Source organism: Apiotrichum porosum (genome assembly GCF_003942205.1).
Source record: "Apiotrichum porosum strain DSM 27194 chromosome Unknown scaffold_2, whole genome shotgun sequence".
Taxonomy (NCBI): Eukaryota; Fungi; Basidiomycota; class Tremellomycetes; order Trichosporonales; family Trichosporonaceae; genus Apiotrichum; species Apiotrichum porosum.
In genome coordinates, this window is record NW_021167109.1 from 1,419,801 (window position 1) to 1,439,196 (window position 19,396).

At 57.5% G+C, this 19,396-nt stretch overlaps 5 protein-coding genes and 3 non-coding genes across 8 annotated transcripts; 1 reads left to right on the top strand and 7 right to left on the bottom strand.

Moving 5' to 3' along the window:
- Positions 1 to 520: 520 nt before the first annotated feature.
- EHS24_004570 (uncharacterized protein) lies at positions 521 to 1,278 on the bottom strand (the record flags this gene model as incomplete). Its single annotated transcript, XM_028620139.1, has 4 exons — positions 521 to 601; positions 660 to 723; positions 767 to 1,154; positions 1,191 to 1,278. The coding sequence occupies 4 exons, from the start codon at positions 1,276 to 1,278 to the stop codon at positions 521 to 523; spliced, it is 621 nt and encodes a 206-aa protein (XP_028479111.1).
- Positions 1,279 to 3,076: 1,798 nt separating this feature from the next.
- Positions 3,077 to 5,153, bottom strand: EHS24_004571 (uncharacterized protein; the record flags this gene model as incomplete). The annotated part of the gene is made up of 11 exons (XM_028620140.1): positions 3,077 to 3,345; positions 3,443 to 3,671; positions 3,712 to 3,896; positions 3,944 to 4,104; positions 4,143 to 4,205; positions 4,245 to 4,406; positions 4,449 to 4,694; positions 4,789 to 4,831; positions 4,880 to 4,974; positions 5,021 to 5,048; positions 5,108 to 5,153. The coding sequence occupies 11 exons, from the start codon at positions 5,151 to 5,153 to the stop codon at positions 3,077 to 3,079; spliced, it is 1,527 nt and encodes a 508-aa protein (XP_028479112.1).
- A 1,293-nt stretch (positions 5,154 to 6,446) lies between these two features.
- On the bottom strand, positions 6,447 to 6,517 carry EHS24_004572. The gene has a single exon. It is a non-coding gene; the product is annotated as a tRNA-Gly (tRNA).
- Positions 6,518 to 7,057: 540 nt separating this feature from the next.
- On the bottom strand, positions 7,058 to 7,160 carry EHS24_004573. Its single transcript has one exon. It is a non-coding gene; the product is annotated as a tRNA-Gln (tRNA).
- A 243-nt stretch (positions 7,161 to 7,403) lies between these two features.
- Positions 7,404 to 7,517, bottom strand: EHS24_004574. Its single transcript has one exon. It is a non-coding gene; the product is annotated as a tRNA-Gln (tRNA).
- Positions 7,518 to 7,639: 122 nt separating this feature from the next.
- Positions 7,640 to 9,794, bottom strand: EHS24_004575 (uncharacterized protein; the record flags this gene model as incomplete). The annotated part of the gene is made up of 13 exons (XM_028620141.1): positions 7,640 to 7,882; positions 7,921 to 7,987; positions 8,027 to 8,059; positions 8,098 to 8,202; positions 8,249 to 8,484; positions 8,524 to 8,591; positions 8,635 to 8,897; positions 8,950 to 9,081; positions 9,121 to 9,254; positions 9,309 to 9,415; positions 9,457 to 9,499; positions 9,551 to 9,639; positions 9,689 to 9,794. The coding sequence occupies 13 exons, from the start codon at positions 9,792 to 9,794 to the stop codon at positions 7,640 to 7,642; spliced, it is 1,626 nt and encodes a 541-aa protein (XP_028479113.1).
- Positions 9,795 to 10,766: 972 nt separating this feature from the next.
- EHS24_004576 (uncharacterized protein) lies at positions 10,767 to 11,616 on the top strand (the record flags this gene model as incomplete). The annotated part of the gene is made up of 4 exons (XM_028620142.1): positions 10,767 to 10,820; positions 10,874 to 11,101; positions 11,142 to 11,298; positions 11,414 to 11,616. 4 exons carry the CDS (start codon positions 10,767 to 10,769, stop codon positions 11,614 to 11,616), a joined length of 642 nt encoding a protein of 213 aa, XP_028479114.1.
- A 231-nt stretch (positions 11,617 to 11,847) lies between these two features.
- EHS24_004577 (uncharacterized protein) lies at positions 11,848 to 13,988 on the bottom strand (the record flags this gene model as incomplete). The annotated part of the gene is made up of 3 exons (XM_028620143.1): positions 11,848 to 13,670; positions 13,720 to 13,897; positions 13,944 to 13,988. The coding sequence occupies 3 exons, from the start codon at positions 13,986 to 13,988 to the stop codon at positions 11,848 to 11,850; spliced, it is 2,046 nt and encodes a 681-aa protein (XP_028479115.1).
- Between the last annotated feature and the right edge of the window lie 5,408 nt (positions 13,989 to 19,396).

The following is a 19,396-nucleotide window of genomic DNA, read 5'->3' on the forward strand; positions in this document are numbered from 1 at the left end:
GGAAGAAGAACGATGCGGCAGAATAAGCCTGTGCGGACGGGGAATGTTTTGATCCTGCTTGTGCGAGGGCGCTGGCGCGCTGACCCGGTCACACCCCCTCCCACACCCGTCGTCGTGTGGAATGAGGGACGACATCTGTGACATGCACAAACCCTTCTAACTTCTGCATCGCCTCAGTAGCGTCCTAGTCTTCCTCTCCAGTCACTCCACCTCACTGGGCAAACACATGGGCCCACCAGCGGTTTCGGGAACGGATCGCCTTCTCGCCGAAGGGACCAGCATGGAGCCCCCAAACGTCAGTCGCATCTTGGTCCAACAGAAAGCAAGCTCAGACTATCGCAATTAGAATACATGGATCGAAATACAAAGGATCAGGCTGATGGCGGGGCAAGGAAGGTGCCATTATGCCGCTTCTTTTTACTTGGGGATTTAGCGGTGCACGGTGTGTGTGCAGCCGCAGACTTCTGAACTTGCACTTGGGCTTCTCTCACGGCAACTCTCCTGCCCGGTACGCCCGGTGTCATGGCTGGGTCGGGAGGAGACGCGGTGAGGGATGTGATTCAGTGGGTGGATACCGCCCCTTGTCGCTGCCTTGGCTTGTCTGCGGCACGGTTAGCGACAGTGGGAGACACTCCATAACCTTGGTGGTGATGACTCACAGAGGACAAACCATCAGCTTGCTGGCGCATGAGCCTCGCGAGGTGGAGACACGCGTGGTTGCGTCTGTCGTGTCAGCTGTGCCTCTCGAACGTACGTGACAGCTCACCTCAGCTGGGTCGGGCCGGTGCGTCCAACCTGCGTGCGCCAGGCATCGATCCTCGACACGAAGGCCTTGAGTTCCTCCTCGGTGGGCGGGACAAACACCTGTTCGACCTCTTCGTCGTCGCTGTCCGAGTCGTCCACTATGCCGCCACCCATGCCTCTCTGCTCGAACTCGATAGCTTGGCTGGGCAGGAGGGTGTTCAGAGAGAGGTCACCCTCGTCGGTGTCGGGGACGCCGGACGAAAGAGCCGTGACCCTGATACTGGTGACCGAGGGTTCAGTGGACGGGGGCTTGGGCATGACCAGGTCGACATGGGCCTTTTCCAAGTTGATGTGACCGAGCAGGTCGGAGAGCTGGACGAGGTCGACAGAGGTGGTGTCCATGTTGGGGGCTGGATGTCAGCTAGGACGCGAATCAAGTAGCTCACTAGAGTGGCCGCGGGGTGCTTGCCGCAGATCAGAGAGGCTCAATGATATGAGCGAGACGACGCGTGGTAAGAAAGGCTGGGAGAGCATGGCGACGGAGAGTGGGTCGAGTGGCGGTGGGAGGGGGTGTGGAAAGGTCGAGGATATGTATCCAGTCGATAGGTAGGGAGGTAAGAGATATGTTGAGAAACGGTGCAGACGCGTGGTGTGAATGAGAGAGAGAGTATAGATGGGAAATGTGTCTGAATGATGGCGACAATTAACGGACGTGTGGCGTGTTGGCCGTGTTGGGGCAAAGGAGGCCACCGGATGCCACCCGGCGGCGCCCGGTCTGTTGCTGATGACACCGCGGCCGAGCAGCATCAAAGCTAGCAAAGGCGCGAGCTGCACGCGTTCTATTCAAAGCCTGGCCATAGAGTGGACGACGTGCTTTGTTTATGGCGCTATGGCTGTGATCTGTGGGATTCATTGCCCGGCTGGTGCGCGCAGACAAAGGGTGTCAATACAAGGTGTGGCGCGACTGTGCTTCGGCGCCATCGTGCGCGCATGCGGCGGACCGCAGTGGGGAGACGTAGGGAGAAAGGGTCGCGGCGTCGAAGCAGAGAAGCGGGGCCGCAGCAAATGACGAGGTGGACTGCTCTGGCGCTCTGAGAAGCATTCGAAGCAGCTCGTCATTTACGTAGGTTGCATCTAACCATCGAACAATGCAGGTGACGACAAGACACGACTGGAAGAAGATGATGGCGGGCAAGATTGCTCGCCATTTTTGTTTTGCCGGCCCATTTTCGGATTCATTCGGCAAAGCGTACACACTCGAGTGCACGAGGCTCGTGGCCTTGCGCACTGCGCAAGAAAGACCTGCTGACACTCTGTCGGCGCCTGATCTACTGCATGCATTGCGTGAAACGTTTGCCAAGTGAAACCCCATTCCAGTTGCCCATTGCCGAGCCCCCCGCGTACGAGGTCTAGAACCCGTGCAAGCACAGGTCGCCAAGGCGTCACGGTTTTCGCCGCCAGCCGCGAGCCACGACGGCGGCCACAACACTGCGCTTCACTCTCGGAAAACTTAGGCCACGATTACGGATCAGTAGGACTGATGTATCCGGGCCTGTCAGACTGCAGACTGTGTGGGTTCTCTTCGCACACAATACGGAACCCACGGCACACATGCTAGCATGTGAGTATACGTGTGTCTACATGCGCGCGCATGCAGAGATCCAGAGACTTCGCACACAGTCTCCCCCTTGGACTCGCAGGCTGGAAGGGACAACGCAGCCCGGGCCGACAACGCGCCGGGCTCCCACCCTTCGCGCCACCCATTGCACCGAGACCCAGCGAGACGCCACCGACAATGACCCCTGCATGGCTCCGTGGGGTCCCGAAAGCTGAAAGCGGCCATGGACGCGTGTCATCGGTACAGTACCTAGTACGTGCTTTGCCCCACCGCAAAATACGCACTCTCGTACTGAAAGTGAAGGAAAGGAGCAGGCGCGCGGAGGTACGGACTTGTGTTGAGCGGTGTCAAGCGGGGACGGCTGTCAGTGACGACGGAGCGTCGGGTACGGGCCGGAAAGGTAGTCCCCAGAGTGTTCTCGCAACGACGTCTGCGTCCCCACCACCCGATGGTCAGTGGACGAAGGATACAGCAGTGGACAGGCTACATGACTTGCAGCGTCATGGCGTGGGAGGAACCGTTGGAGGGACGAGATGCGTGGCAGGAATCTCCGGGCCGCGCGGTGGCTTGTACCCCAGCCATTAGTGGGCACAGCCTCGCCGCGCGGCTGCGTCGTGACAATTACGTTTGTCTCTGATCGCATTTTACGCGTCTAAATTGATGTCCACGAGGGCTTTGGGCAGCTCACTAGCTCACGAACAAGGTCATAACCGTCTACTCCTTCTTCTTAAACTCGTCGCGCCCACGGGCGTCCGTCTTGGTCCAGATACTGATGCTCTGCGGGGGCGAGAAGAAGTCGGCCCAGCCGTCGTCGCCGATAGTGACTTCGCCTTGGTGCCAGCCGAGGACGTCGGTCCACTTCTCGCCGGCATGCTCCTTGCCCACGTCGACGCGCTTCTGGCCCTCACCAGTGCCGTTGCAGATGACAGTGACAGAGCCGTCGTGGTTCGCGTCACCCTTGCGGAGCCAGGCGACGCAGTTGGCTGGCAGTGTCAGTTGGGAGACAAAGCAACATTGACGAGAATGGATCTGGGGGGCTGAATAGAACACAAGAAAGCCAGCCCCCACGTTCACACTCACCGTGGTCCCAGTAGTCGACGTGCTCGCCGTACGCAAAGAGCTTGCGGGAACGGATAATGTCCTCGAGCTGGGCGACGCCTGGCTGGGGGTTCTCGCCGCCGCAGCCGTACAGGTCGCCGTAGAAGACACAAGGGTAGCCGTCGGGGCGCATGAGAATGAGCGCATAGGCGAGAGGCTTGAACCAGGCAGGGACCCAGTTTTGGAGTGCCTGGCCAACCTGGGTGTCGTGCTGAGAAGGTCAGTTATTTGGAGCTCCAGATACACCTTACGTTGTCGACAAGAGTGACCGCGTCAATGGGACGAGCCTGGACGAGGGTGTTGTCAAACACCTTGCGAAGGTCATACGCCTCCTTTCCGTCACCGGCCTCCTTGAAGTTGCCTTGGAGCGGGGTGTCAAAGACCGAGAACTGGGTGCCCAGGCCGTCGAGGTACTCGCAGAGAGCGGGGACCGAGTCTGCACCCGTTAGTCATAGCCACAACGCTAACCCGCTTCCAACTGACCCTTCCAGAACTCGCCCACGCAGAAGGCGGCGGGACGGCCCTTCTGCTCGGCGCGGACCTCCTTGACGAACTGGCTGATAAAGTCGCGCGAGATGTGCTTGACGGCGTCAAAGCGGAAGCCGTAGGCCCCCGTCTCGTTGAGGACCCACTCGCCCCAGTCACTGGGGAGTTAGCTTTCAGGGCGGTGCGCAAAGCTCACTTGAGGTCCTTGATCACGTCGGGGTGTTTGTGGTCAATGTCAGCAAACATGAGGTAGTCGTAGCTGGAGAACATGAGCTTTGGTCGTTTCGTGGACACTCACTTTCCGTTTTCCTTGTCAACATCCCGCGCCCAGGCCTTGCCGTCTCCCTGGATCTTGTAGATGGCATTCGTCTCCGTCGCAGCGTCGTAGTCAACACCGGTGAAGTGGTTGAAGTTCCACTTCATACCCGAGTACTTGTCACCACGGCCCGGGAAAGTGAACCTGAGACGTCAGCTCAGACCATCCCAAAGAGAATGAGCTCACTTGGTCCAGGCTTCAATGTCGTGTTGGTCGCCAACAAGCTGGTCGCGCTTGTTACGGTCCACCATGGTAGCAAGGAACTTCTCCTTTTCGTCCGCACCAGCCTTGTGGTTCAGGACCGCGTCAATGTACGTGATGATTCCCTTCTCCTTGGCCGCAGCGATAGCCGCAAGGAGCTGCTCCTTGTTGCCCCAGTGGGTGCCCTTGGCTCCCTTCTGGTCAAACTCGCCGAGATCCCAGAGGTCGTAGCTGTCGGGTGTAAGCAAAGTGCCTTGAGACGCGTTTGTGTGACCCAGAGGAAAAGCCTAGAGGGCGTCGATCAGCCGTCGAGAGTCAGACTTACACGTCGTAGCCAGTGCCGTTGGGGGAAGAGCCCTTGGTAGGAGCTGTCTGGTCAGATACGTGCGTCTGTCATCTCTCCAGCGGACACTTACGCGGAAGCCATGCAGCAGTAATGCCCATGCTGGCGAGGTTGTCCACCTCGCTCTTGTAGCGGTTCCAGTGTGTCCCTTCACCAGGAGCGTACCACCTGCTCTTGTCAGCACCTTTCAACGTCTCACGCGTCGAGGACGTACTCAAAGTACTGGATCATGCAGTAGTTGGCTGGCTGTGTCAGCGCACGTTCGTCTCAGGCCGTCTCTGCTGCTCGTCAACAAACTCACGGTGGTTGTCGTCGGCATGACGCGACCTGTCTGCGCCGGAAGCCATTTTCGCGGTGTTTGTTGCGGGAGGGGGTGAGTAGTGGGTGAAGCAAGGTCCTTGTTCGACCTTTAAGAGAGTGAGTGCGAGTGCGAGGGGAGATGCAAAGATTTGGTTGCTATCCACGTTTGCACGTCAGATTGCGGGAAGAGTTGGGGGGTGACAAAAACGTCACTGTTGGGATGAGGAACCCGCCGGACCCACGGCGCGCGCGCGCGCTCAGTGTCGATCGTGCGGGCGGCGTACGACTGTGACGTCACTGCTATCGTCGCGCGTCACCGCTCGAACCCCGTGTGGGTCCACATGCTACGCGGGCGACGACGAGATTAAGGAAACCCCGCAGAGAGTGCGGGATGGAGACGAACGAGAGGGCCTGGACAAAACTACGGCCAGAGGTCCCCCGATAAGACGGTGTGGAGAAGAACAGCCCCTGATCCCCTGAAACCTCCACGCGCGACCCACTCCGAGACAAGGCAAGGCGTGTTGACCACCATACCCACAGGACATATCCCACAATCGTCATCTTCTCGGACATGGATGCATGCACTATGGCGTGGCGTGAGCTGCGGTTTTCCTGTAGGTTGGAGGCGATGTTCTGTCTGCAGCCGCTTTAGAGTGCCGCCTGACCGCATGGGCCCGTTCTGAGGCCACTGCCGCGGCAGAGACAGTGAACTACTTCGTGTGGTTGGTCAGTGATCAGTGAGGCTCTTGGAGGACCATGAGTCGACGAGCACGTGTGAGGATCACCCCGGCATGCTGCCAAGGAACAAGTTCTTCAAGAGGGCTCTCTAGCCGTGCACGAATAGCCGGCCACCAAGTCATTTCCACTCAGGCTCTTTGTGGTTACCATTCGCCACTCCAGGTGCAAAGGTGGCGGAAACGGTTGGAGTTCCGCTTCTCTTGGCCCTACACAATTCTTGGCCCTACACAATTCTTGGCCCACGTGAGTCCGCATACAACAGGAGCTACATTGAAGGACGAGGGTGCGGTACTTACATAACTTCTAGGTGCCCAAGTGGCACAGGCGGTCTGCAGACCGCACATCTGATGCGAAGCGTACGTATTCTTGCCGACAGTCAGGGAAGGTATGTCGGGAGAGGCCATACAGGGAAGAAGACCAGGGGGGTATAGTAAGAGGGCCGTTCTACTGACCCCTTCCATGCCGGTAACAATGAGGGAGAGTGAGGAGGCACATTGGAATCGCGCTGCGGTCTGAACCTACCGCCTGATATAGGTCCTTCCAGGAGCCAGTGACATCCAGCAAAAGAGAACCTCGATCTGAGCAGCTCAGATAGAGACCAGTACACCGTAAGGGAGTCGAACCCCTGCCGCGTCGATGGCAACGACGCATGATACCGTTTCACCAACGGTGTTGAGATGTTCTTCAATTTTCAGTGGTGAAGATAAGGCTTCGGATGTTGTTTTGGGTGGAGAAGGTCGACAACATCGCCCAGCGGTCGCCAGATGGCCAGCATGCATTACTGTAGCCATGATGAGCGTCTCTGGTTTAGTTTGGAACAAGTTGTTACGGTCTCGGCCCGCATCCTCGGTGAAAACTTGAGTACGACATGATAAGGCAGGTGGTGCGGCAAAAAAAAATCCGGAAAATCGCCGAAAATGATTTCACCATCCCCTCTTCAACACAACACTCAGTATTTTCCCGTTTGGAGCTGTCAATCAGCCAGGCAGATTGCAGGCAACTCAGTTGATGTTTCAGTGCGTACCCCACCATGGTGTTCATGGGACAATAGCATAAAAGGCAGGACTGCTACACAGAATGGGCTCCAGGTTTGAAAATCGCCATCTTGCCAAGTCGGCATCAAGGTGGTATTGTTCCCAACTGACTTCCTGGTCTTCCAGAACTCCTCCTGGGCCAAAAATGAGACTCTCTGAGAGCCACAGAGCTACACACGAGGTCTGACTGGGAATCGAACCCAGATTACAAGAACGAAGAGGCTTCACAGAGCGGTGAGGCTGCTTCAGAATCTTATGTACTAACCTTTATACGATCAAACCTTCTTGTCGGGCCGTCTCCCCCTTCAAGGATGTCCGGATGTGTCGCAACTCTAGGCAATCCCTGGTCGCGTAGCACCAGGGCAGAACAAGCAGAGTTGATCAGCTGAAGACAAGCTGAAAATACGGGAATGTGGCACTTTCATGATTTTCGCCGACATCCACGTCCAAACGCCTTCCCAACTCAAAAAAACAGATCTTACGCTGCTGCGAGCCCTTCACAAGGTCGCAGAGGCGGAGCAGAGTAGGTCCGACTGGGAATCGAACCCAGATTACAAGAACGAGAGACAACCGCAGGGTTGAAGACTACGACGTACAGTCAATCAGAATCTTGTGTACTAACCTTTATACGATCAAACCGACATGCTCGGGCATTCTGCCAAGTCACCGTGAACCTTCTGGTATCGTGGCACGTCTCGCAAGCAGTTTACAGTCATTATCACGACATCTACATCGCCCACCCTCCATATCTCATGTCCTGATCACTCGTCCTCCTCACCAGACAGGGTGGGGCGGGTCGTCTCGCCGAGGCGCTGGATGCCGGCATAGTATTCCCCAGGGCGAGCGTGCTCCTCGTGCTCGGCCTTCTCTTCGTCCTTGTCCACCTCGGCGCGGCCGGTCCTCACCGCCTCGACGTCTGGACCGCTCGAGTGCTTCTCGCCTTCGAAGATACCGTCGATCTCTTCCAGCGTCATGCCCTTTGTTTCGACCCAGAAGACGGCCTGCTGTCAGGTGTGATACGGCTGCCGGAGCAGGTGCTCACGATGAAGATGAGGAACAGCCAGTCCCAAGACGCGTTAATCATGTACATCTTCCAGCCGATGTTGGCACTGGCGTCAGCTCGGCACCGCCGTCACAGCTGAGCTCACATTCCAATGGGCATGACGTAGACGAGGACAAGACTGCAGTTAGTGCATTCATCACGACGAGGTCCACTTACGCGCAGCAGTTGAGGAGAAGGTTCATGAACGCAAACCCGTTCGCGCGCATGGAATAGTTCATGATTTCGGGTGGGTACAAGTTGAGGATCGGGGTGTAGCACAGACTGGAGGAGGTCAACGAATGTACCCCACTGTGCTTGAGTTGCTCACGAGTAGAATCCCTGGAACAAGAACACACACGCAACGTTGCCGTACACCAGCGCGTTGGAGCTGGTGATGTTGGCAGCAGTGTTGTCGGCGTACATCTTGCTTAGTCCGCCTATGATGTAGAGCATGACGATGAGGCTGAATTGGCAGAGCATGGCGGACGGCTTGCGGCCCCAGCTAACCAGGGCTTGGGTGCCGGCTACGGCGCAGATGAGACACCAGACGTTCAAGACGACGTTCTGCGTTGGTCAGCTGTGACGGCACGTTCCGAAGCTCACGGCTTGAAGCTGCGCCGTCGAACTAGTCACTCCAGCAGTGGCCAACTCATCACCGAGGTAATACGACGCTGCTTGTCAGTCACCGTTTGGTTCCCAATGCGCACGACGCACCGATAATGTTCCCAGTCGAGCTTGTAATCACGCCAGGAGAGGCTCCAATCATGAGCCTCCGGCGGTTGGTCTTGCCCTTGAACAGGTCGAGTGGGGAGAGCTTCTTGCCCACGTCCTTCTCCCAGGCGATAGTCTCGACGATTTCATTGTACACCGCCACGGTCACCGGTGCGCGCTTGTCGCCGTTAGAGTTTGTGAGCGCCACCGTGTCTTGCGCTTCGTCCAGGAGACCGCGGTTGACGAGCCAACGAGGCGATTCGGGGCTGAGTGTTGTTTTGTCAGTGGGTGAAATGTGAGCGAGAAGAGTGCACCCACATGAAGGGGACGAGCATGATGCAGATAATGGAAAAGACACCTTGCAGTAGACTGGGGAGCCGCCACGCCCAGGTACTGTTGGGCCATGACGAGGTTCCCAAGGTGACGCCGGCAGCAATCAGTGCGCCAATGCTACAGAAATTAGTAAACAGCAATGGCCAACGAACCCACTAGTAGAAGTTGTTGAGCGTACCCACGCCCCACGTTCTCCAGCGCGAAGGGAAGGTTTCGTTGAGATACACGCCGGCGGCGATTCCCTCGACTCCCGTGCCAAAGCCCAGAACGATCCGGGCCACAGTGAACATCTGGTGGGGTTTGTCAGAGTTTGTCAGGTCAAGTAAGCGCCGTATACCACGTACTGCGACATCCTGTGCGGCCGTCTGCAGGAGAATGCCGATCAGGGCCACGAGAGAAAAGTAGAGCATGGTGAGACGGCGGCCAAGGCGGTCCGTTATCATGCCGCCCACTGGTCAATGTCAGAAGCCGCCAGCAAGTGGAATCCCTCACCCAGGTTCGAAATGATACCGCCGATGAAGATGCTGGCCGTGTTCTTATCGTGGCGTCAGCACCTTCCCAGAAAAGTGGACTGCACCAGACCTACCAGACCGGTAGTCGCTGCATTGAGGTTGAAGTAGTTGCTGTACGAGGGCAGGATGTTGAGGCCGTTGAGGCACGAGCCGTCGTATCCCACTGGGACGTCAGAAATCGCCTGTCATGTCATGCTGCCTGGTGGACGAACCGGTGGCGGACTGGGCCATTGAACACACGAGGAGAATGGAGGCGAGGAGTTTGGTGCTCTCGGGTACCCAGGCGGGACACCAAGTGCCAGTGGCGATACGCTTCATTGCAGGCTGAGTGTGCTGTGGAGTGCTGAGGAATTGGAATCGAGAAACCACATGCAGCCATTTTCCAAGAGCTTCCAGTGTTTATAAGTCTCGCGCGCCAGCTGTGTCGGTCTAATCCGTCAGCAAACCGTCAGCTGATGGATAAAGGCGTCTTAAAATAGCCTTTTCATGTTGCTGCTCTTATCCACCTACATGTCGTAGCTTGCTCAAGCGTCTTCCAGGCTCCACTGCGTTGAAGAATGTTGGCCGGCAGACGCACAGATTCCCCTAGCTCGGTATGTACCATGTCGCTATCCGGCGATTTCACCGACGCCATGTGTCGCTGACGGCGGTCATTTGCTTCAATCCGTTGGGAACATCTCGTTGAAGACCTGGGGTTCAACCCCTTGGACTGGCGCTTGGTGTGACCTTCACTCGTTCATCCATTCATTCATACATGGATCCATACCTCAAAGCCCTACAGCCGACGGGCCAGCCGCTCGGCTTCTTGTCTCTCTGCCCATGGTCTCATGGTCTCGTGTGGTAATCATTCTAAAGGTCTGCCTCGGATGGCAGCTTGGCAGCTTGGCAGAGTGATTGCGCTGGCAAAATGTCAACTTCAACGGCACTGTTTGCCAGATGAGAGCAGAACCAGCCACATGCCCAAACCCCAAGCGGTGATGTATGTGTGTTTGTGTATGTGGCACTACATAGTGAACACGGCGACAGACCAATGATGCGCACCGGCTGATGCGTACCAGCCTCGTACCCTCTCCCATGCGCCCATCACCTCTCAGGCCCCGTAACGCACCAGCCATGCCCACTCGTCACAAAGACGCCCGCCGCACGCACACGCACACACACACACGCACACACACTCGTTTGTGCGAATTGCAACCGCACCGCCGCTGCCGAAACCATCCTCGTCAAAACCCCGACAAACCATTTCGGCTCTCTCTTCCACTTCTTTGCACTGTTCCACTGTCCTGCACCATGTCCCTCGAGCCTCCCATCGGACTGTTCAATCCAGGTCGCGATCACCAAGTGGTATGTCTGCCCGTCTTGGCTATCACATGCGACAACATGCTAACCCATTGCAGGTCATGGGCCGCCCTGGCCCCGGGCAGTATGCGTACATTGCCTACCGCTGTAACCTCAAGGGTGCCTGGTTTGGCGGAGTCCTTATTGAAATCATCAATCCAGGCGGACCAGAAGCCCAGTACGAGTTCGCCACTCTGACCTGCGTTATTCTTACCAGGATGGACTCTGAAGTTGTCGCCATTGAGTTTGCAGAGTATCAACGTCTCGTTGATTGGGAACGGTTGATGGTGAGTTGAGTTTGGCCTACGGACGAGGTGCTGACCGCAGTTTGCGCCCGCGTACAAGTACAAGCTCACTATGCTTCGTCTCCGTCTTTATAACTGGTACATACACAACGGCTGGGAGTGGGACCGTCCTAGCGACATCAAGAAGATGAAGGAGGCAGCAAGCAACTTTGCGCACCGCCACCTTCAAATGGCCCAACGTGAGTCTTTCTGGGTCTGGGGGAGAGTGCGGTTTTGGTGTAACCGTCTTTGGACGCGGTGCTATGACAAGTCCCTCGACCCATTATCGTCTCTATCAATGAAGCTGATCAAAAGGCTTGTACGGCCACGACTATCTATGGGATCCCGCAACCAACTCTTACAAGGTCGTCAGGCCTGAGATCGAGATCAATGAACTCGAACACTTTGACTGTGACGAAGAATTCGAAATCGACCCAAAAGACCGGTACTTTGACGTCGGCAACGGATCTCAGAACAGCCGTACCAGCGACCCACAAGAAACGGAGCTTCAAGGATGACCAACTTGGTGATTGCGAAGTGTGCAGAAGGCGGTCTGGTGGGAATTAAGTGCAATGAGGTGATCCAAGTTTAGGTCGAAGAGCACAAGGAGGCACGTTTGTGATTTCATCTACCACCATGTTAAACGCATCCAGTTGAGCTCATTGGTACTGCGATACCTGCAAGACATTCATTATGACCAATTATATACAAAGCCTACTTCTAACCACTCACTCAACCCCGCCAGCCATCTACTTGCCCTTGCGCGAGATGTCGGCCCACATGCCCTTGCCCACCTCTGCCAAACCGTGGCGTGCCTCAAAGACGGGGTACACGCCGACCGCGAGGAGACCGCAGAAGAGCCACATGATGACGATGCACACCCAGGCGGTGAAGCCCTTCTCGGGATAGATGTAGTGCGAGAAGAACTGGGGCATGGGAACGGCGAAAATGAGGATGAAGGTGAGGATGAGGGCGGCGTACGAGGCGAGGCGGAACGCCTTCTTGAGGCTCACGTCCTCGTTCGAGGCCAGCGCCTCAATGTCCAGGGGGTTGCTGGCCGCGTGGCCACGGGCAGGCGTAGCGGTGCCGCTCTTGTCCTTCTCGGCCGAGCCAGAGGGAAGGCGGACCTCGGCCACACTGCTGTCCTCGCTTGGGATGTCGGCAGTCTCGACGTGGTGCTCGACGATGGCCTCGGTGGCCCTGCCGGCCTCGACGTTGATGGCGCGCGTAATGTCCCAGTCAAAGTCGGCCGGGCTGATGAGCGACCAGCCCACAGTGATGATGCCGCCGACACCGATCGAAAGGAGGTTGCCGGTAAGCATCTCGTAGTCACCAAACGTGGTGTCGACGGTGATGACGCCGTTGTTGAGGTGCGCGGTGATGCCGATCCAGCCGGCGACGCCGGCCACGAAACCCAGGATGGCACCGCAGATGGCACCGGTGCCGTTGGTCTTCTTCCAGGTAATGCAAAGGGCGATAGGGACGACGGCGCAGCCGATGATGGTGCCCATCAGCTCGTAGAGGTAACCCATCGACACGCCAATGTAGTTGAACGCAGTCGCGATGGCGCCCATGAACAACGCAAAGCCAATGATAGCGCAGTGCGAGACGTAGAGGATCTGCTTCTCGGTCGGCTTCTTGTTGATGTAGGTGCCGTAAACGTCGTAGGTGAAGAGCGAGGACACGGCAATCTGCTCCGCCGAGGCAGCGGAAGTGACAGCCAGGAAGAGAAGGATGAGCATGGCGGTAGCACCAGACTTTCCAGCGAGAGCAGCGATAGCCTTGACGGCGGGAAGACCCGCGCTGACCTCGTCGGCGGTGAGCTGGATAAGCGGGTTGTCGCTGTGGGCGAGGGCGACAGCCGAGAGACCCAGCGAGGTGGCAATAGCAAGAGGAATAGCGAACCAAGCCAGACCACCAGCGAGGAAGCCCTTGACGGCTGTGTGGGGACGAGACGCGATGGCACGCTGCCAGTAAGCCTGGTCGTTGAAGACGGTTCCAAAGTTGCCGACAATGTTGAGGACACCAAAGATGAGGCCGCTCTTGGAGCGCATGGTGAGGTACGAGCCGCCGGCGTTACCCGAAATGGGGTTGTTGGCACCGGCGGTCTGCAGCATAGCGTACATCTTGGAAGGCGAGCCGATAATGTCGCTGGTGCCGTAGACGATGAGGCAGAAGGAGATGAGGATGCAGTAGAGGACGAGGGTGTGCGAGTAGTCGGCAATAAGAGTGGCGCGCATGCCGCCGACAATGACGTAGATGGACACGGCGATAGGGATGAGGAAGCATGCGGCGATGGTGTGCATGCCCGTCAGGTCAGCCACAGTCGCGGAGCCTCCGAGAACGAGCATGAGCGAAACGATCACGTTGGTAGCGAGACCAAAGAACAGGAAGGTCAGGTGGCCAAAGGTACCCCAGCGGGCCTTGATGATCTCAAGGTAGGTGTGGCAGTAAGGTGCGTTGAGCTTGACCTTTGCGGCGAGCATGGCGAAGAGGAGGACCTGGATGGTGGCACCGGAAGCGTACCAGTAAGGACCAGAGATACCAAACTTGTAGGCCGTTGCCGACGATTCTGCTCTGATTAGCGAACACCCTTGTGACCCTGAGATCGTGTGACTTACGAAGAAGGGTCGCTGCCCATGTCCAAGCACTGACGATACCAGCGGCAATCAGGCCAGGGGGTACTGAACGCGAAGCACTGGTGAACTCCTCAGCCGAAGAAGGCTTGTATGAAGTGTAGCGGCCTTGGATTTTGGTGATGAGGATCATGAGCAGGGAAAAGAAGATGCCCATGCCGATCTGAGGAATGTTAGCTGGGTCCAAACATGGCCAGTTGGCTACTCACGACCACACCGTAACCCGCGCCTTGCGGGAGGATGGTGGACGCCATGCTTGAGGAAGTGTTGTAGGGGGAAGAAGCTGAAGCTAGCGCTCGAGGTGATGAGGGGTTATATGCCGATGTTGATCGAGACAGTGGACGGATTTGCTTGGCGGCGCCACAGAGGGGGAATGTGTGGGAGTGTGGGTGGTAACGACAAGACGAAGCACTGCTTAAGTACTGTATATCATGGTCTTGTGCACTGCTCGTCCATTGGGCAGAGATCTCAACGAGCTCACGCACTACGAGGGTTCGCTATCTCTATCTCGACCGCGAGAACGACGGCCCAGGTCCCGAGATGCTGTTGCTCGATTGAAGCCATTGCCTGTGGCTCGCACACGCACAATTCCCAAAACAAGGCGGCCTCGCCATAGCCGCACAGTTCAACCCCAGGGCCTTATCAAAAGCGCTCCCCGCGTCCACTGCCGAAGAGGCTGCGCGGGGGGGTTGGAGAGATCGCTCATTGCCCAACATTGAACTCGATTCGCTCGTGCGACTGGCCTAGCTGGTTCGGCGTACCTATTTTGACGCCTCCCAACTCCAATAATGTACACGGCTACCCGTGTACCCCACCCATGCCAAGGGTCCGCGGCGTATCGGTGGCCGCTGACTCGTCAATGCTGGCCGGCTCGCCAGGGAGGTGGACGCGCTTCTTTAGGAGCATGCTTGTTAGATCGGGCCCGAGAAGCGGCAATGAGCAAGGCAACTCCCTAGAAAGGGAGATTGTGGACCGTTCCCAACTGCACCGTATGACCCCGGCGCTCCGTGGGGTCGGAGATAGAAGGACAGAGCGATAGGCTGCCCCCGACGTGTTCCCCGTGCTCCCTCAGCCGTACAGTCCGCTTCGGCGGGGTCGGAGGAGAACGGGAAAACGAAGCAAGTGTGCACAGGTAAGGGCTAGCCAACTGAATCACGTCATCTCTACCACCTCTCACGGATCACGGGCTGCCAGCAGACCCACATGCAACATGGGTGCCAAGTTGATGGCAACCTGCCAGACCCGAGCGCTAGGCCAAGGCACTATCGTGGCCATGGCAAGTGGAGTGCGACTCATTTGTGAGCTGAAGCTCACTGGTCGGTTAGAGAGAGAGAGAGAGCCAGGCCGGACAGGGGATAGCGCGAAGCGGATCCGCTCCCTCACTCCATGTCTTCAGAATGACGATCTAGTTGACATCTGTCCATCCTCACCAACATCAGCCCCATTCCTGTGGGGTAACGCCGATGTTGTGACATCTCCGGTGACTCCTCCGAGGCGTCACTATTGGGCAGGAATGTGGACTGACATGGCGTCCACCATGCCGCCGGGACGCCGATAAATGCAGCAAGCAAAAAGAGTAAACGGTTGGACGACTGTTGGCCGCAACGTCCTTATCATAAAAGTGTTGAGCAGTCAGGGTCCACGGCAAAAGTGTAGTGGCTTTCTTATCGGAGGCGGCTATCTTTCGGCAGATTCAACGTCAGTCATTGGGCAAGAGACCGGGGAGCTCTAACTTTTGGCTTTTAGCCAGTTTGTGGAGCATTGTACTGGCCGTGAAGAAGTGTGGGCCTGGGACCAGTTTACACACTTCCCCATGTCTGACAGAGCCACAGGCCAGTGATCGATGGCCCTCGCCTCAACCGCAAAAACAGGGCATTGTGTTGTCGTGCGGCTGCTTGCAGCTTGCAGCTTGCCTGCGTGACGGTTGGTTTCCGGGCCTATCGGCAGGCGTCGCAAACGTCGCAAACTACAAAAGCCGCCGACGTGTTGTGAAACGGACGCAGACGAGACTCGCGGGCTGCAGACTTACACTGAGGACGCGTAGAGACGCTGGCATTGCGACTGAGACATGACACAGCGTGCACCGGGCCACAGTGAGACATTGTCCCAAGAGATCAATCTAAAGGAGACCGAAGGGCGACCGGTCGGTCAACAGGGTAGCATCGGGAGTTGGGCATACGTGGCTCGGCAGTGAGAATGAGAAGCAGGTGCGGCCTTTTGGGCGGAGCGTGGATGGCCTGTGCCGAGTATTCCCATTGCTGTTGATGGCTCTTTGGAACTCACAGGTTGACAGACCCCCACAGGCCAAAGGAGTCTCCCATCAATGGAGGCGCGACGTTCTCGGTGAAATAGACTGACCACATGCCCCCGGAAATGAGCCGCGTCGGACAGACATTGAAGTGTGGGATGCGGATGTTGCATTTGGGATCACGCACGGTCTCTGTTAAGCAACTCCACCGGGCGGGGCTGGGCCCAGAGTGGCTGGCTCTAGTACAACAGACAGGCAATGACAAGCACCTCCAGCCTTGTGTATTCCAAGGTGGCGAGTGAGACGCTTCCATTAGAATCTCCTTCAAATAGTCAAATTACTTTCAAGGCCACAGCTGCAAACAAAGGCACGACTTAATGTCCTCTTAATGTCCAAGGGAGAACCTAGGTACTTGCTTATTCGCAGCCTCCTTTGGGAACAGAGCATCGTGATATATGCCACCTGTAGGATTCGTAAGGGCCTATATAGCACTCTTGTGCTCTGGTGAGTGGATTACTGGAAATGCGCAATCGCGGTTTCATAGAATCAAGTCCCCTTGCCGCGGTTCATTTGGTGTGGAGAGGGCAACCTCCTTTTGGCCCCCCGTCCTCCTTTGCACGCGAGCCGTGAGCCCTTTTCGCAAACGCAAAGAGCGTGAACAGAGGGCCACATACGTGTTTGGCGTCTGCAAGTCCGCAAGTCGATAATCTCGCAAAGTGGACTCTCACGTAACGCGCAGTGAAAAACTCCACCTCCCAGGCCGAGTAAGGCCGCACATTGCCCTGTGGCGACTTCCGAGCAGACACTGTCCATCCCACTGTTGGGCGATCACGCCAGCTGACGCGAGGGCGAGGTCGCGACAGCGCTCCCCTCGCTGCTCCTGCGCCACCACTGACGCTCCAGACGTCTGCACTGTGTGGGTTGGTTATGAACCTGCTCCTGTGGTGCACCGAGCACACCGGAGCAGCGCCGACAAGTCCAGGCCGCTGGCCGCTGGCCGGAGGGGACGGGGGGCGTCCGCCACTTGGCCCGGCCCGTTTTCTGTTGCTGCAGAGCGTGCTTTTGTGGGTACGCCCGGCAAACCACGCTCGGTGGATCCGTGGAATGCTGGATCTGCGAGAGGCGGAATAGCCCCTAAGCCGCAGCTGATCCGTGATCCGTGATGCGTGGGTTGGGGCGTGGCGGTCGTGACAGCGATAAACGGGTCTGAAACACGGTCGCTTCTACCGAGCTATCGTTGAGCACGAAGGAGATTGTGAGAGACATGGAGACAGCAATGCTCAAGACGAAAGGCTGCGGCTGCTGCGTTCATGTGTATCTGGGTTGCGCCTCGGTACGCTCATAGCCCGTGGCGCATTCTTGTGGCCGACAAACGGCAGAACAGCTGCGTTGATGTATTCAGTGCCGTGGGCTTGCGCCGTCAGGAGCGCAAGAACGAAGTGGCAAAGAGTATTGAAGCTACGCCCAGCGTTGCAGTAAGCTGGGGTATACCTGGAACCCCTCGTTGTGGGAATGGTGGTGACTGTGCCTCTGCCCACAACCTGTCACCTGTTCTCTTATAGATCTCGAAGCTGCGGATCCACCTTCGTGTGTACGTAAATACCGTGAGGAGAGGCCGTCACCAATGGGCGCTACAGAACATTGTCCCAGTGTGTGCGAACCGCCTGGCAACAGGCACACAGTTGTGATTCTTGGGCTTTCGTAAATCGCAGACATTTTGGTTTGCTCCAGTGGCCAGTGGCCAGTGGGGGCCGTGGGGGCTGTAGGTGGAGCCACCAATGCTGCGCTTTCTCTTTGGGCGTGCTTCTTTTGTTATCCATGGTCTTCTTCTGTGGCCCTGTGGGTCAACCACACAGCTTCCACACAGCACCACCCTCGCACACCACACGTTACCAGTGCTTGTTCTTCGTGTGTGAACAAGCCTTGAATGCTCGCTTGCACCAAGCGACACACAATAAGTTTATCACCCCGTGGGGTGGGCAGGAAAACGGTGTGTGGGTGTATTTGGGGACAGAGTGCGGCGTCGCCCGTAGCCCCGTACGTGTCCGAAACAAGGCTCTGAAAAAAACGTTTGTCCACCTCTCTTCCTCGCTACCACGGCCTGAACCACAGAGAGTGGCCCAGGGTGGAGCAGACAGGGGCAGTTCAGTCAGTAGTGTGGGTCAAAAGGGTGTGCTGCTGGACCGCTCGGTGGTTACCATTTTAAACAGGTTTACAGGACCTGCTGCTCGGAGGCAAGTGGCAAGTGGGCGTTATTCTGGCTGGTGTCGGGGGTTTTTTTAGCAGAGGGACAACACGACCCGGCAAGGGGCATTCGTGTCTCCCTTTTCGATGGCCCAACGCTGGGAGAGAGGGGGTGGGTGGGTGCAGGGCGAGGCGTTGGAGGTGGCGCTTGACTGGCGCTCGCTGCACTGGCTGGCGTAACTTTGGGTCCTCTGTCCTCGGTTTGGTCGTCTTGGCATGAGGCAAGGGAGGGAAGGAGGAGGAGGGGGGGGAGGCTGGTCTTCCGCTTTCACGGACAAGACGGGAAGCAGTTTTCTGGCTCCACTCTATCCACACCGCGACACACAGGAGGTGCACATGCAATGCTCGGTGTGGCCGGGCGTTGAAGGTGTCTGTGTCTGTGTGCGCGCGCGTGCGACGACGAGGAGCTCCATCTGTGGACGGGGACGACCAAGATGCAGGATTGATTTGGGCCTGTCGGTGCATAGACCGCGCGCGCGTGCTGTCGTGCCGCGGCGCCAGACGGCCAAACGCCTCCAAATAATGGGCGTGGGTGCTGCTGCGTCCGCTCCGCTCGCTGGGTTTGTGTGGTCCATCTTCCGACATTCACTTTCGTCCTCGTTCATTTCTTGTCGCACATTTTCCCCCACCCCCGCTCGTCCTTCCCACCGTCCACCTCACTCTCCACCACACAAACAACTACTGTCGTTACTGCAACACCCCCGCCATCCAACGACGATACAGCCGCCACAGCGCGCCAACGCGCGCGGGCCATGTTCGTCTTAACCCAGGACAAGGTCACAGTGCGTAGTCCCCAGCGTGTACCGCGTCGTCGCCATTGTCCTCCTCTGCATTCCGACCACCCGTCCTCCGCCCTTCTGTCGCCCTCGCCGCCTGTCTCTTGTGCCCAAAGTTGTGCGCCTCACGACTCGCAACACTTGCCACCCTCCACAGTGCCAAGACGACGGCGACGACGACGTCGTTGCGATCCCAACTGCGGGCCGCCGACGTCGCGGTCGGGTCGGGGTGACCATCAGCCCCCACCCCCCGCCTCCCTTCCTCGCCCTCGCTCCCTTCTTCCCCCCTCGCGGTCCTCCCCTACCCTCCCCACATTCACCCCAGGCTGACGCACTTTACAGCTCAACGTCCACATCTCAGCCATATCCGCAGGCGTGTCAATAGGATGTTGTC